This window comes from Crassostrea angulata, chromosome 6, assembly GCF_025612915.1.
Source record: "Crassostrea angulata isolate pt1a10 chromosome 6, ASM2561291v2, whole genome shotgun sequence".
Classification (NCBI taxonomy): Eukaryota; Metazoa; Mollusca; class Bivalvia; order Ostreida; family Ostreidae; genus Magallana; species Magallana angulata.
Window position 1 is genome coordinate 1,337,936 of NC_069116.1, and position 15,654 is coordinate 1,353,589.

Consider the following 15,654-nt stretch of genomic DNA (forward strand, 5'->3'; position numbering starts at 1 on the left):
TTATATGGTCAGCGTATGGACAAGAATAAAGACAAACCGTAAAAATAAACACATAAAAGAATATATGCGAAAATGCGTATTGATTCCAATCCTACAAAATGGTAAATCAAATCACTCTCTAGAGAAAAACGTCCCGGTCCGGAACCCACTGAATTGTGAATGAAAAGTAAACATTTAATAAAAGTGTCATCGTATAAGCAGAATTTTTTTTTCTAAATGATAAATAACTGTTTAAGTCGTACTCTACATGTTGAAGTCTGTCTTGCTTGGATGATAACCCCAGCCGGAACTGCTCGGTTTATGCAAGATAAAAAAAAACCACTCGGTGCAGATCTGATCCCCTTCCGATAACAGAACTTGGGACTACTGCAAAGTCTGCCGCAAGACAAAGTTTGTGGCCGAAGAAGAATTCATTACCTAGGGCATAGGTGAATTTCATTTCCTATCTGTGATCAAAATCAAAAAAAGGTAGGGTTTGCTCACTGTGAAAAAATTGACGCAGCCTTGCATTAAAACGCTTCATGACGCAATAAAGTTGTTGTTGGCATCCGTTGTTGCAAGAACGTCAATATCTGTTGCTGGAGAAGTGTTATAAATTTACACGGATACAATAGCAGGTTGGAGGCTCGGGGAACGAATTGTCAGTGTTTGTAGGTTTCTATGGTGACTGATATATATATAGGGATACGTAACAGGCAGTCCCCACCAAGAGGAGAACTATTACCATGTGTGGGTCTGTGTCCGTCTGTCTATCTGTGTTTGCTGCCTGGATCGCCATTGCTGAGTCTGGTAGCGGTAAGTTTAACATGCAGTAACTAACGCTTTGTCATAAATATCAAATGTATAGACATCTGTATGGTTTTTTATACCATTTTTTAAATTGTATGAAATTTTACAGCAATTTTTTTTTTCCTTTTTGGTCCAATAAAAAAAAGAATGAAAGAAAGACAAGAGTTGATTTAATTGTAAGTAGGGCGATATATCTCCCAAAGTAATATGTTGGCAATTTTTAAGAGGGGAAGGGGGAGGGGGGAAGACAAAAACCGTATGCTTAAATGTATACAAAAAAAAACACGAGAAAAGGTCAACACAAGAGCAATATATTAGTAAACTAATGTATGTGTTGTTGATTGATTTATGTTGGCGATCAAGGCAACAAAAATTAGATATTATCAACTGAGCAGGTTTTGCGGGATGAAAAAAAAGATATGACTAATGAAAAGCACAGACAAGTAAAGCATATCTGAATATTGATATAATTTTTATCTTTCAATTTTTTTTTATCATCATAACGATGCACTAAAGCTCAGTAAACACTAAACGTATCGCTTATGATGGTTACCAAAACGATGCCGCAGGGAATTGTTATGTGCGCTGTCTATATACATTTTTTAAATAAAAATAATAATGATTGCTAAAAAAAAATGTTTGTCAAAACATAGATTTGGTTCCATTCGTTATCTTTTATCGGAGAGTTTAACCATCCTCCCAGCCGGCAGATTATCATTTTCGTGATATGGCTCTTGGGAAAGTGCATCGATCATGCTTTTTTACTATTTGAACATCAATACATTAAGAGATGTGACATACATAAGGTCCTTGGCTCCTGTTTGGCTGATATTACCTGTGAACCAATCAGCATGCATCAGATACAGCTCTCACGTTTTGTTGTAAATTAACATTGCAGTATTGCTAAGATATCAAACCAACATTAAGACATCGCACCTGCGCACGTCCCAGTGTTCGCAAGGATTGAAATCAGTGTCTTCCTTGTTCTAATTTTTTATACAGCACTCAAACTTGTTTGTCATATGAAATAGGATGCAATCTCCGCTATCTTTGCAGTACAACACAGTCTAGCCCCTTAACCTCACCCCCTCCCCCCCCCCTTCCCCCGCCCCGCTGTGTGTCAGGTGAAGGACAGGCCACTAGATCGAACCAAAATAAAGCGACATTGTTGTCTTTGACCTCGTAATGCCGTGCATGTTTACTGACTGACACGTAATGATATCCTTTAACTGTCTGCATTTGCTAGAATTTTTTATCCAAAGGTAATTGCAGAAACTAATGTATCTGAAACTCAAATCACACGACCAATCATCAATATATGGTAAAAGTAAATTTCGTAAAGCATTTGTTTTGGAAAATAGAATCTAGAATTCATATCTAAATCACTTAGCTGATATTTTAGGATAAACCTATGTATTGTTAAAAACAAAGGATAACGAAATTAAAAAATTAGAAAACTGGAATTTTGCGAAATCAAATATAAACAACATTTTCAATGAATTAATCTCCTATAAAATTAAACCAATCAGAAAAAGGTCGGACCTGCATTATTAAAAGTAAATTATTTTTTACTCTGTATCTAGACATTTTTAAAAATTAAAAATGTAATAGAGCAATAATAAAAAACCCGTACGTACATCTATTTGTAAACTAGCCGATGTATCACTCTCTTCAGGGAACTCTTTTTTCCCCAGTTCCATGAATAACATTTATATTTAGTAAGAAAAATCTGTCTGTTGAATAAATAATTGCTGTTTTTTTATTTAGTAAAAGTAAGTGGACTGTTGCTTTTTTTGTCCATAATAGATCATACATGTACCTGTGCCTGTCCGTACCTATACGGCATTTCATATACATGTATATGAAATGCACTTAAATGCGCGAAATAAAACGAATGGTCCATGTGTGCAAAGCATTTAATAAACACTGAAATAGAAAAATTTACAATGTCTGATATTGGGAATATTAGACCGGCGCAATGCCATCTTTGTAAGAGCTTCATAAGGCAAGATTGATATGGAGGAATTTTTCGTATTTATTTTCTTTCTCCTGGGGGTATTGGAATGACAATTGCTCATATTAAATGATAGCTGTGGGTTGGACACACTTAATGAATGCAAATTATCATTATATAGTCCGTCCTTTGGATTCCAAGGCAGACCATAATCCTGAGTTATTGCAATCCACGCATAAACCCACCAAGTGTCTGTATTGAACACCTTCAAGTGAATTCATCTGTGCTACGCTTTAAAAAGGAAGCATCTTTTTATGAAAATACACTTCATTTAAAATAATGAGGACAATTAAACAGGGGATATTGTTTGGAGTATTCTTCTGTTATTTGGAATACTATGTTAATTCTGGCGGAGGTACGGCATGTAATGTATTAAAAAATGAAAATGTAAAGATATTACCATAATGTAATGGGGCGATTAATGAAATAATATTTCGATTTAAAAAATCATTTATCACCGCTTTATTGAGATTGGAAATTGTTTTTATTCTGTTAGTGATCGTTTTTCAAGTCAACAAAACAGGAACTCTCTTTGTTATTCGTGAAAATTCAGTTAATGACCAAAAAGAGTGCAATAAATAATTCAGTTATGTTAAAATGCGTAACAAATAGTCAGAAGTGTGAACGTGTTGAAAACAACCATGTCGCTCTTTAGAAGCAAGCATTGTATGACACAGCCATTACGTCATCAATACTAGAGATGTTGTATCAGTATCATAATCTACCGTGTTGTTACGTCACGGCCATCTTGCGACTTTATAGGTTATTGAGATGTCTCCAATATGGCGTTAAAAATAAAAAAAATAAAAAAAATATACACATCTAATGTCTCATTATATCATTACAGGAACGAATTATCTCTACATTGTTCAGTCGTCGCTTCTGGCCACAAATTCCTACCCTCGATGACCTTTGCCTTCAGTGACGAATTTCAAATATTTGTAATTTTTATTTTAACGGCGAATTTCCAATTTCCCCATTTGGTTGATTTTTCTACAAATAGACGATATTAGCCTGCAATTGTTCTATCCTTGTATAATTTTTTTTCTTGGTAGAATGCTGGGCCGTTTGGCGTTAACTGAGCGGCATTTATCTGAACATCATCAAAAGTTAAAATACCGAGTGTGCCGAGTTCAACGAACTTTTTACTCATAGCAATTGTCAACAATATACATAAACGATGAATTAATTCTATTTTGTTACAAAAATGCCAGAGAGAGAGAGAGAGAGAGAGAGAGAGAGAGAGAGAGAGAGAGAGAGAGAGAGAGAGAGAGAGAGAGAGAGAGAGAGAGAGAGATCTGAAATTATTTCTTTTGATCTAAACATATTGTCAAGGGTATATTTAATTAATAATCATAGATGTGCGACAGTTTTGTCAATGTATTATATAATATATAACTCTGTTTTAAATGATATAAGACAATTTTTATATCAAACGTAGTCATTTGAACGTTCTAGTAGCATTTATTAGCATCATTACTGTTAAGATGATAGCCCACCTCGTTTATTGAAATGCTGTAACAAAAACCGTAATATGCACTTCTGTAAATTGAGCTGTCTCATTTTAACAATTGATTATGTGGTTAATGGAGGTTCTTCGCGCAAATGGATTAATCCTAAATAGAGCACGGATTTTCATTAAAATAAGACTGTCTTCTTTATTTTGTAGGGAATGAATGGGGATATGAGCCTGGTATTGGTGAGTATTGCCGTAAAACAGAGGGATGTTATAAATGTTGTGTACTGCCATAATGACATGAATTCTCAGAGGGATGTTTTATAAATGTTGTGTTCTGCCATAATGACACGAATTCTCAGAATCCCGCAGCTTGCTACTGGTGTATGTACATTATTAATGACCTAGATAGTTATCTTATTGCACTAGTTCGGTAGGATTGTTCATCTTAAATTTAGACACAATACATTTTTTATGCATCCAAAGCACAAGTTACCTTCCTTCAAATATTAAAAATTTCTATTTTAACTTTCTATGTAGAAAATGTGTTTTTATTATAAAAATGATTATCTTTTATAAATCATTATAGATGAGATCCTTTTAAATCAAAATTAAAGAACTTCCTTTACTTTACACAGGCACCCTCTGGATTACAAAAAAAAACCCCACATTTACATGTTAATCATAATTAGCGAAAAATAATTATAACAGCAATGAAAAATTGTTTTTAATACAAATATGTAAAAAATATCCCTATGAAATTGCCTGTTCGTATAGGGTTCCACAAGATATGCCTTTACCCTATCCCTGTTCCTGTTTTAGGTCCGTCCACTTGGAGCCTGCACTACCCACAGTGTGGCGGATCCAGCCAATCACCAATCTCCGTGGATACAGCTTCAGCCGTCCTTGACAAAAATCTGACGGCCTTCACCTTCAGTGGCTACGATAACGTCAACAACATCAGTATGAGCATGAAGAACAACGGCCACACAGGTGAGGGGGTGAAACGGGACACACAGGTGAGGGGGTGAAACGGGACACACAGGTGAGGGGGTGAAACGGGACACACAGGTGAGGGGGTGAAACGGGACACACAGGTGAGGGCGTGAAACGGGACACACAGGTGAGGGCGTGAAACGGGACAGACGCGTGACGCGTGAAACGGGGCAGACGGAATGGCTCTTGACGCACAATCACTTGTTAAATTCAAACACAATTTTAACTATAACTAAAGTCTGTCCCAAGATATCTTTGATTCACATTTTGCTTAATTGCTTGATATTTATAAATACCGCAGGGAAAACGATGTTCATTCAAAAGTATAAAAAAATTCCAAGATTTCTCAGTCGAAACGCCCCTGTTAGCATATCAGGTTTCAACACGATGCTAAAAAATGTGATGTCTACGGAGATTTTGTATTGCAGCAAGCCCGGATGATAACGTTGAAAAATTGCGCGATGTATTCCGAATGGAGTAAAGATGTAAACATTCCCCATTATAAATCTCCCTAAGGCAAGTGACAGTTGATGATGTGTCAATGAAATTATCTTGGAAATTATCCCTTTCAAGTATCAAAAGTGCACTTCTTTCACAGGTATGTGTATTTTTTTTAAAATCGTCCAAATGTGCTGCATAAATATCTTGGGACAGACTATAGTAATCTCCCTCGATGAAGTTAAGCATTTTGTATTATTTAGTCGAACATCGTAAGTTCCTTTGATTGAAACTCGGTAGCTGCTGGTTGTTTTACGGATGCAAATGTATGTGATAGCACGATAAAGATCCCCCCCATCTTGACTTGTATGGAGAAATATTGTCAACTTGACTTTGCGTCCCGTTGAAACAGTTTTACTCATAATTTAGCTACATGTCATAAATAGTGAGTATAGTCTGTCCCAAGATATTTATGTAGCACATTTAGGCGATTTTTAATAAAAAAAATACACATACCTGTGAAAGAAGTGCAACTGAAATAGTTTAATAGGATAATTTCCAAGATAATTTCATTGACACATTATCATCTTTCACTCAGAAAAATTCACAGGATTGAAAACAGATTCCTTACGGAGATTTATAATGGGGAATGTTTAAATCTTTTCTCGATTCGGAATACACTCGGAATTCATCGCGCAATTTTTCAACGTTATCATCCGGGCTTGCTGTAATACAAAATCCCCGTAGATATCACATTTTGTAGCACTGTAATGAAACCTGATAAGCTAAAAGGGGCGTTTCGACTAAGAAATCATGGAAATTTCTCATACTTTTGAATGAACATAGTTTGAACCCTGAGGTATTTATAAATATCAAGCAATTAAGCGAAATGTGAATCCAGGATATCTTGGGACAGAGTATAGTGAGTTTATCTGGTTCAGATGACATTGGACATGGGGTTTATTCTTTATCGTGCCAGCGCCTACCAATACATGTTACTTGTAATGAAGCTGCAATAACAGTATTGTTATAAATCTTCGGTTATAAAATATATACGATATTCTTGCAGTCTTACTCTATACCATTTTACTTTCTGTATATTTTGAGATCGAAGTTATGATCATTTGAACACAAAATAACCTCTGACCCACAAGTATATAGTTCAAATATACAGTCGGCAGCTAACAACAAACAATCATGCATCCAATAATTTCGCTGTGTTATTCTTTTTACAGTACAAATTGACTTGACCGGAAAGTTGATGACGATTTCTGGCGGGGGAGTGAGCGACATCTACCGGGCCAAACAATTCCACTTCCACTGGGGGTCAGAGGATAGGCGTGGCTCCGAGCACGACATCAACGATAACCACTTCCCTATGGAGGTACGTCTTGTGTATGACCCCGCAAATAGCTTCAAAATAAACATTTCCTCTTCCATTAAATGTGACCTTCAAGTGATTCTAAAAATATCATATTAAACAAAACGGATAAAAGAGCACCCTTAAAGGTACAACAAAGTCTGTTAAATGAGACATATTGAGACTGGCATCAATATTCAAACACGTTTACAATAAAAGTATTATGTCCATTAGATGCACGTGGTACATTACAATTCAAAATACGATACGTTTGAGGACGCGGTCAACGAGACGAACGGCCTGCACGTCCTGGCGTTCCTGTTTGAGGTAACACATGCGTGCGGTTCATTGCAGATTGTATTATTATTGTAATAATATAAATTCCATTTAAGAGTTACACAAGAATTTGTAAAATTATGCCTTGTATCACATGCTAAAACTAAATTTTAATTGTTGATGTATATGCAACAAGCATGTTATTGATTTCTGAAGTTCTCAGATCAACCTCACGACATAGCTAGAGATTAGCTGAAAACAAACCCATATGCAGCATGTTTAAATTTCTTCAGTTGATAATTCAAAATTATCTTCACCTTTCCAAAATTTCCAGGTTGGTACTGTCAACCACCACTTCGATGAAATCATTCACCATTTCTACCAAATTGCTCACAAGGGTACGTGCCTATGTCTACTCATAAATAAGCAAACAATACTATACATTTAAATAACTTTGTTGAACAAGGTGCTTATTAGCTAAACAAATTCTGAATACATTTTGATAAAATTTTGGAAGAGTTTTTCTTCACATATTTAAATTTATATCTGCAGAAACATAGTTTGATAAACCTTAATGAAAGTTTAAGGGGGATGAAGGATCATCTTGTGCAGTTAAGGACAAAAATGTAAACATTTCTTGAACTGACTCGTTAATGCCAAAAACTGACAAGAACTGCTGTTAAAGAAAAGAACAAACAAACAAATGAGATTTTATATGTTGTTTTGCAAATTATGCATACAAGAACAGAGCAATGGATGTATATCAGACACTTTTGACATTCTTTCAGATTTGTTTCAAACTTTTAGGTGTTTAATTTAAATCTGCGACTGTACATTTCTAAATGATTGCAAAATGCATTGTTATGTACGTGTACACGTAAGTAATTTGCGTACCACACAAATCGTAAAACCTCATACTTTTTTTGCGTCTGTATCTTTTGACAACAGTTTAGGCCAGTGTTTGGTAAAAAAAAAATTCAGTTAAAGAAATGTTAACATTTCGGCCTATATGTGTACAAGATCTCCCCCATAATACTACTGATGATGAATTAAATGATGACGTCATGTGTTCTCTACATTAATAGCTGACCACGTGAATTTAACAACTTTTCCGTTGTCTGGACTGTTTCCGGATGATCTTAAGGTTTATTACCGCTATCACGGTAGTCTGACGACGCCCCCGTGCTCCGAGAGCGTCATATGGACCATCTTCAAAGAGACCATCAAAATCTCCGAGGATCAACTCATGAAGTTCCGTCACAACGTGCACCGGAACTACGCCAACGAGACAGACAGAGACATTTCTAACGACTTCCGGCCAACGCAGCATCTCAATCACCGCTTTGTCTACGCCAGTGACACTAGCGCCATCTATAAACCTATTTCAGCATCGGGAACATTAGTTCCATCTAGTATATGTATTCTTGCAATAATATTTTTACTCTCTGTCTTCACGTGGTAGAACAAAAGGAACTTACTGTTGTAGAGGGTCTTAAGGACGGATTTATGTATATGTTTATTTGTTTTTATATATCTATATTGCAAATCGGGTTTTTGCTTTTAATGCTGATTATTATTCAAAGAAATCTTGCCCTTTATATATCGAAAAGCTTTTTCAAAAGAGCACATCTTTAATTGTTTTTTTACTAAGAGTTTAACTATATCACTTTTTTATCATCAGTTGCAACACGATAGTAAATTATTTTGAAAAAAAAATCACGATGTGTTCTCATAGGGAACGCGAGTTTCTAAATTAAAACAAGATCATTGAAAATGAACAAAGTTACAGATAAATTCTTAATATAAACAAAAGGCTAATTGTATTTAACTTTCGCATGGCTTTTAGAAATAACATAAACGCCTTTTGCAACGTTTAGAATGCAATTCATAAATACTGAACACATATACTGTTAATGATAATATCTGCATGTACATGTATGTAAGTACCTAGCTTGAGAATATGTAATAGATGATAAAATTTATCGTAAAACATCCCAAATGCTTTGTTGATTTTTTTCGTGGGGTTTGTGCATCTTGAAAGATTGAATAAGATTGGGCTCAGACAGAACCAATGGCCAAACGGTTTAGAGAGTGGTAAGTTAGGATTTTTTTCACCAACGTTACGGTGCTGCTATATATGGTCTTTCCATTCTCCATATATCTTTAGTAATTTTATATTGATAGTAAGTTAATGTAAAATTTTTGAATCGGACTCAAAATAACTATGTAGTGACCATGCTTTTCGCATCAGTTATAACGATAACTTTTTAAAAATTCGGTTGTATAATGTGTTAATAAGATTTGGACACAAAATTACTTTTTTTAATTTTCCCATGTCTGCGCTACGTCACCGACTCAAGGGAGGTGTTTTATAATATAGTCATAATACTTCATCTTCAAGATTCACCGTAAAATAGAAGAATATATAAAAAGTACACAGATTACCGAATGCTGTATGCTGTGAATGTTGAGTATGTTTTCTCCGTGACAGACAAGAATAATGCCTTCGTTTCAAACAAATTTTATAGCATATAACAATTTTATTAACAGCATTCAAAAGACTTTAATTAATGCACTCGCAACAATTGTCATTTGATATCATAAATAAAAATGAAGAGGCATGGGATATAGACTGTATTTATCATTAGACAATTAAAGTTATTTGAGTAATAATCCAACCAATAAAAAGATGCCGCTGTAAAAAGATAGCTACATATATTCTTCTATGAGTTTAACTCTATTCTTAATACAAACTTATACGAAATTGATTTTGTTATACATGTATAGTTATGAATAATATAAGTACCTTCATATTACTGATTACTGTACTGAATATGTATTCAATTGATCTGCTTATTTATATTACACAATAAAATGCTTTCTTTGGTGATTCATGCGGGTTATGAAGATGGCGACATTGCAGAAAATATACATGTAATTTTTTTCTGCACTAATTGTTACCTTCATTATCTGTATGAATCGTCAAAGAAAATATTTTATTGTTGATATTTACATCTTTTTTTTAAATAAATTAAATAATAAATCATAAAAAGTAAGAACCAATTACTAAATTACAGTAAATGTACATCAGTATAATCAATTTTTGTAGGAAATAGAGGGTAAGATAATAATCAAATCTAAAATTGCAATTGAAGAAAACGGTAAAAACGATTTATTCAACTTATAAAAATATTACAAATTTATGTGTATATTTTGATTCATCATTTTCCATAACTCATCGGTTGGAATCATATAAAAAGAGCTTGGACTTTCGATGGGATGTATCAAGTTTGGTTATGAAAATAATCCTTCAAATACTGTCATCCTTTCTTGTAATTCGCTAAAAGATGCTCATTTATATTCAAAGACTGTCAAAACCATAGAATAGTTTGCCGAAAGTTGCTCTTTTGTGTTAATGAGGCTGTTTTAACGGAATATACACCTTGTATAAAGTTGGACAAGTGTCATTGCGTTCTATGTATTTATATTTATTAGCCAGTGACTTCACAGTTAACCTTGAGTCGACCACCACAACTTCATTAAGTCAGAGTCACACTCTGCACAAAGTCCAAAGTCTTGTTTACACAGTTTTATCAGTCCCGTGCATTTCGTGACACTACTTTTGGATAACTCCTTTTGTATTTGCAACTCGACCAATGTGTATATCATATTAAACATTGGACTTTAATCAAATTACTTCATTCGATATCCTTTTTTATTGATGTTTCGTTGACAATAAAAGTTACACAAAAACCCCCAAACATGCTACTCATTAGTCTTCGCTGTGAGATAGTTATAAAATTAAAACATAATATATAGTGTATATGAAAGAAGCCCCTCCATCCGCGGTCAGTTTCTGGGTTCCACCCTGACCCTGTACGGACGTGGGCGTCTGATCTGACCCGTCACTCCGTCAAAGGACAATTCGTCATCAGGAGACGCCTTGCAGAATTTGAATTTTTGAATCAAATTTGCAAAAATTATGAACAATGCAGTTTTCGCTAATGTTTCTCCAAGACAAATTCTGGGACCTAAATGAAACAATCATGACAATACATACAATATTTATTTAACGGACACACAAGTAAACACGAAAAAGTAATTATATATTATACATTGTTTGTCTATGTTTTACCCTACCTACTGAGAAAGGAATAATCATTTCCTTTTTATTCACATTTCCGGAGTTTTCACCAAAAAATCTCTCAAGTTGGAATTCTTCAGGGTTTGGGTAACGTTTTGGATCCAAATGGACGGATGCAAAAAATGCTGTTACCATTGTATTTTTTGGAATCCGATAGCCAGCAATTGATATATCCTCTGCCGATACATGGGGTACAGACATTGCTTTTGGAAACAATAACGAATAAAATCAAACAAGAGGCCCATGACCACCATCGTTAATTAAGCAACACTAGGCAATATAAAATCAGCCCAAAGGAGTCCTAATACAAAATATCTGGACAATGTTGTATAATACATGTAGATCGTGTATAAATAAAAATCCATTTCCCCCTGTGTATTCTTATGTTTATAATAAGGATTTCAACGGGTATTCGACTATCGCTCGGTCACGACGACCATCGACTAACATTTCTAAGTTGATTACTCGTTATACTAAACTGAATGTAAATAAGAAAGAATATTAATGATTTACTCTATATTTTCAGCTTTCCAGACAAAATGCTTTTTGAGAAGAAGATTTTAAAATTTTCTCGATAATTATTTTCAATCATGTCCCCTTGAAAAAAGGGACATTCCTTAATTTTTACAATTTTGAATCCTCTTAGCATAAGAGCTGTGTACTAAGTTTGTTTGAAATTCGCCCAATGGTTCTGGAGAAGATGTTGAAAATGTGAAAATTTACGGACAGACGGAAAGACGGACGACAGACAAAAAGTGATTAGAAAAGCTAAATTGAGCTTTCAGCTCAGGTGAGCTAAAACCAGACTTTACGTTAATAAATCCATTTTAGCAAGAACTTGGACTTTGGGTAGTTGTGTCAAACAGCAATGTGATGTAGGCCTGTCTATTTTATCGAAGGCCACTCAGCTAATGCTCATTTAAATAAACAAGATTTATCAGGCTTTTCAGCTAAGACTACGCATTCTGTGCATACTTCGCTTGAAGCAGCGTCATACTTGTTTTGATGCAAGAAATAGATAGTAACGTCCTACCGAAAGTCCTTCGTCTTGTTAAAGTGGTTCTACCATTCGTTACCACATAAAATCTATCTTTAGAGACCATCATAATTAAAGAATGAGAACTTAAAAGATAAATATCCTTACAAATACTGGAAAGTCTTTGCACTTCCAGGAGTGTTGCCTCCACAAATGGTAAAGTGTTCCTGTCGGAGTAGTAGACGCCTCTGTTTAGTCCTACAACTTTGAATAAAATTGTACCATATATAAAGTACAAGAATATGAAAATGATGCAATGAGAGAGAGAGAGAGAGAGAGAAAGAAAGAGAGAATTGATTCAGGACATTGGTAAGAGACTTGTAGAAGGGCATATAGAAGGGCAAAGTTAAGAAAATGATTGATATGGCGATAAAAAAAGCGTACTTTCTCTATTTCTTCATAACACCTTTCTTGTACTTTGGGGTAGCCCATCATGTACAGGATCGTCCATTCCAATTGAGTGGCGGTCGTGTCGGTTCCGGCTAAAAACAGCTCCAGCACCATAAGATACATTCGTAATACTAGAAACGAAAAAGACGAGTTCTCTTTATTCCGATTTGGAGTCCTGACAATTTAATGAATCTCTTGCAAATATTTTCAACAATTAGGCTTATTTATTTTCATTCATGATTAGAACGTTACATTACAACCGTATATCCAAATGACCATTATAGTTAAAGGTATTTTGTTGAAAACATATCTTTTATTTCAATCCTGCATAAGTCTTTCATTTTCCTACACTTTTGGTTTGAATCTTCCTCAGGAGGGATAGTTGTCAGGAACCGGTCAACCAGATCTCTGATGTTGTTTCTGTCGAAAGTTTTCTCATGCTCTTCAATCTGATACTTAAGATAATTGGATACATCGCCCTGAGTCTCTCCTCCTGACTAGTTCCCTGGAAAAGGAATGAAGATTATAATTTTAATTTTACTAAAAATTATATACTGCTGAATTGTGATACCTTTTTACAAAATTAAGCGTGTAAAAATATAAAATCTGCAGAAATCTTTAATTTTACAACGATTTACTATAGTATATAAGAAATGGATAAAAGCCAAAGCGCAAACTACAAATATTCTATTACTTGAAATAGACAATCAGGACATGGAAATAATAAGTTAATTACGTATTAAATGAATATATAAAGTTTTGTAATACCAGTATCAAAAGAATATTTCATGGAATTAAGAAAATTTAATATGCTGGAATAATTTTCAAGATTTTTCTAATATCCCAAAAATTAATTTTTCGATAAAGAAGACCACCTCTACGGAAAAATACTAGGGATTCCTCTCAGGATTAGTAATATTTATAGTCCTCAAATATTATAGGTTTCCTCGATCAATAATTAGAGTAGAATACAAATTTCACTAACGAGAAAGTTTTGTACAAATTTCGGCAATAGACGATAGCGTAGGTTAGGTGATTTGAAGATCGTTTCAGCAGCCTTAATAATAGTCAAAAACCGCTCGTTATCATGATTACATCTGTTGTAAAGAAAGATTAAAATTTTGAAGATTATTTTTTGAAGATGAATTTTGCTGTTAATGTTGAAATAATTCTTCACGAAATCAACAAATTTCCAACAATTAGGTATCACCTATATCCGAACAAAACATAGTGCACGATGTTACTGGCGGACATGCCCAAAAGGTCCCGGATGTTGTCGATCGGTTTACCGTTGGAAAGGGCGATATCGGCACACAGAACGCTCGCTTCATCTGCAATGACCTCATCCATTCTCTTCTTGCCCATACCGATATCTCTCATTGTTTGCATCGCAAACCGACGGTTCCTTTTCCACGCTTCACCACTTGTGAAAAGTACTCCAGGTGCTTCATAAAAAATATTTATTAAACATTACAACAACAATTTTTTTTTTCACAACACGCTTAGTTAAACAGTTAAAAAATGTACATGTTGCATTTTAATCAATTGCTAATGTGATACAGATGTCAATACCTGACTTTTCATACCCGGGTCCAGGGTGAAATAACCCCTTTGTGCGGTCGCTCAATACAGATCCCTGTCTCACAAAAGCGTCACAAATAGTATCATATCCGCATATTGTGATGAACATACGATTCCCAAAAAACAGTCGAAAAATGTCGCCATACGTTTTATATAAACGCAAATACTCTTCATGTTGTTTTGTGCCCACGCAAAGAAAAAACATAAAGTTTCCAACAAACGGCAGAGCCAGGGGACCGGGTATGTCGCTACGTGGGGTGGAAATTACACAGAGGGCGATTAGAAACAACAACGTTATGACCAGAAAAGTAGTAAGGTCGATATGTTTGGCAAGTGAAGCTCCCGTAGTCCAAAGTGAAAACAGCATTTTCAAAAATTTCAAAACCCTCTGAATAAATCCTGCTCCTTCTGATTTTTGTGTTATATAGTGCCAATTATACGCCTTCCTACAACGTGAGGTAGATGTACTAAATATTATTCAATGGCACATAAAGACAGAGAATCAGTTTACTAAATGTAGGTGGCCGATGTACCCTTTTATTTTTTCCTCAGGGAACTCTTTGAGTTTTCTTTCAATTTCCATGAGTAAAATTTATTTTAGTAAGAAAAATCTGCCTGTTATTTTAAGAAATAATTGAACTAATTTTAATAATAGAGCATACATGTACCTGTGCCTGTCCCTGACCTCATTTATACATGTATATGAAATGCACTTATATACGCAAAATGAATGATCCTTAAGTGTAAAGCATTTGATAAACACTGAAAAAGTTACATACCTGATATAGGGAATATTAGACCGGCGCAATGACACCTTTGTAAGAGCTTCATAAGGCAAAATTGATATGGAGGAATTTTTCGCAATTATTTTCTTTCTCCTGTGGGTATTGGAATGTCAATCGCTCATATTAAATGATAGCTGTGTGTTGGACACACTTTATGAATGCAAATTATTATATAGTTTCTCCTTTGGATTTCAAGGCAGACCATACTCCTGGATTATTTCAATCCACGCATAAACCCGCCATGTGTTTGTATTAAACATCTTACACTGAATTCAACTCACACTTTGAAGGGGATACATTTTTTTTTAAAATTACAGTTTATTTCAAATGATGAAGACAATAAACAAAGAGATATTGTTTTGAGTATTCTATTGTATTTTGGAATACTT

The 15,654-nt window shown here is 34.6% G+C and overlaps 1 protein-coding gene and 1 pseudogene across 2 annotated transcripts; one reads left to right on the plus strand and one right to left on the minus strand.

Moving 5' to 3' along the window:
* The first annotated feature begins 323 nt into the window (after positions 1-323).
* On the plus strand, positions 324-9,307 carry LOC128188957 (carbonic anhydrase-like). Of its 2 annotated transcripts, none has more exons than XM_052860297.1 (7): positions 324-795; positions 4,473-4,502; positions 5,082-5,252; positions 6,929-7,077; positions 7,288-7,380; positions 7,664-7,727; positions 8,415-9,306. In XM_052860297.1, exons 1-7 carry the CDS (start codon positions 726-728, stop codon positions 8,789-8,791), a joined length of 954 nt encoding a protein of 317 aa, XP_052716257.1. In that variant the 5' UTR covers positions 324-725; the 3' UTR covers positions 8,792-9,306. The 2 variants fall into 2 exon arrangements, with proteins under 2 accessions (XP_052716257.1, XP_052716256.1); XM_052860296.1 differs by lacking the exon at positions 324-795 and adding an exon at positions 2,925-3,158 and having other exon boundaries at positions 8,415-9,307.
* Positions 9,308-10,442: 1,135 nt separating this feature from the next.
* On the minus strand, positions 10,443-14,876 carry LOC128190076 (cytochrome P450 2B4-like; annotated as a pseudogene).
* Positions 14,877-15,654: the final 778 nt, after the last annotated feature.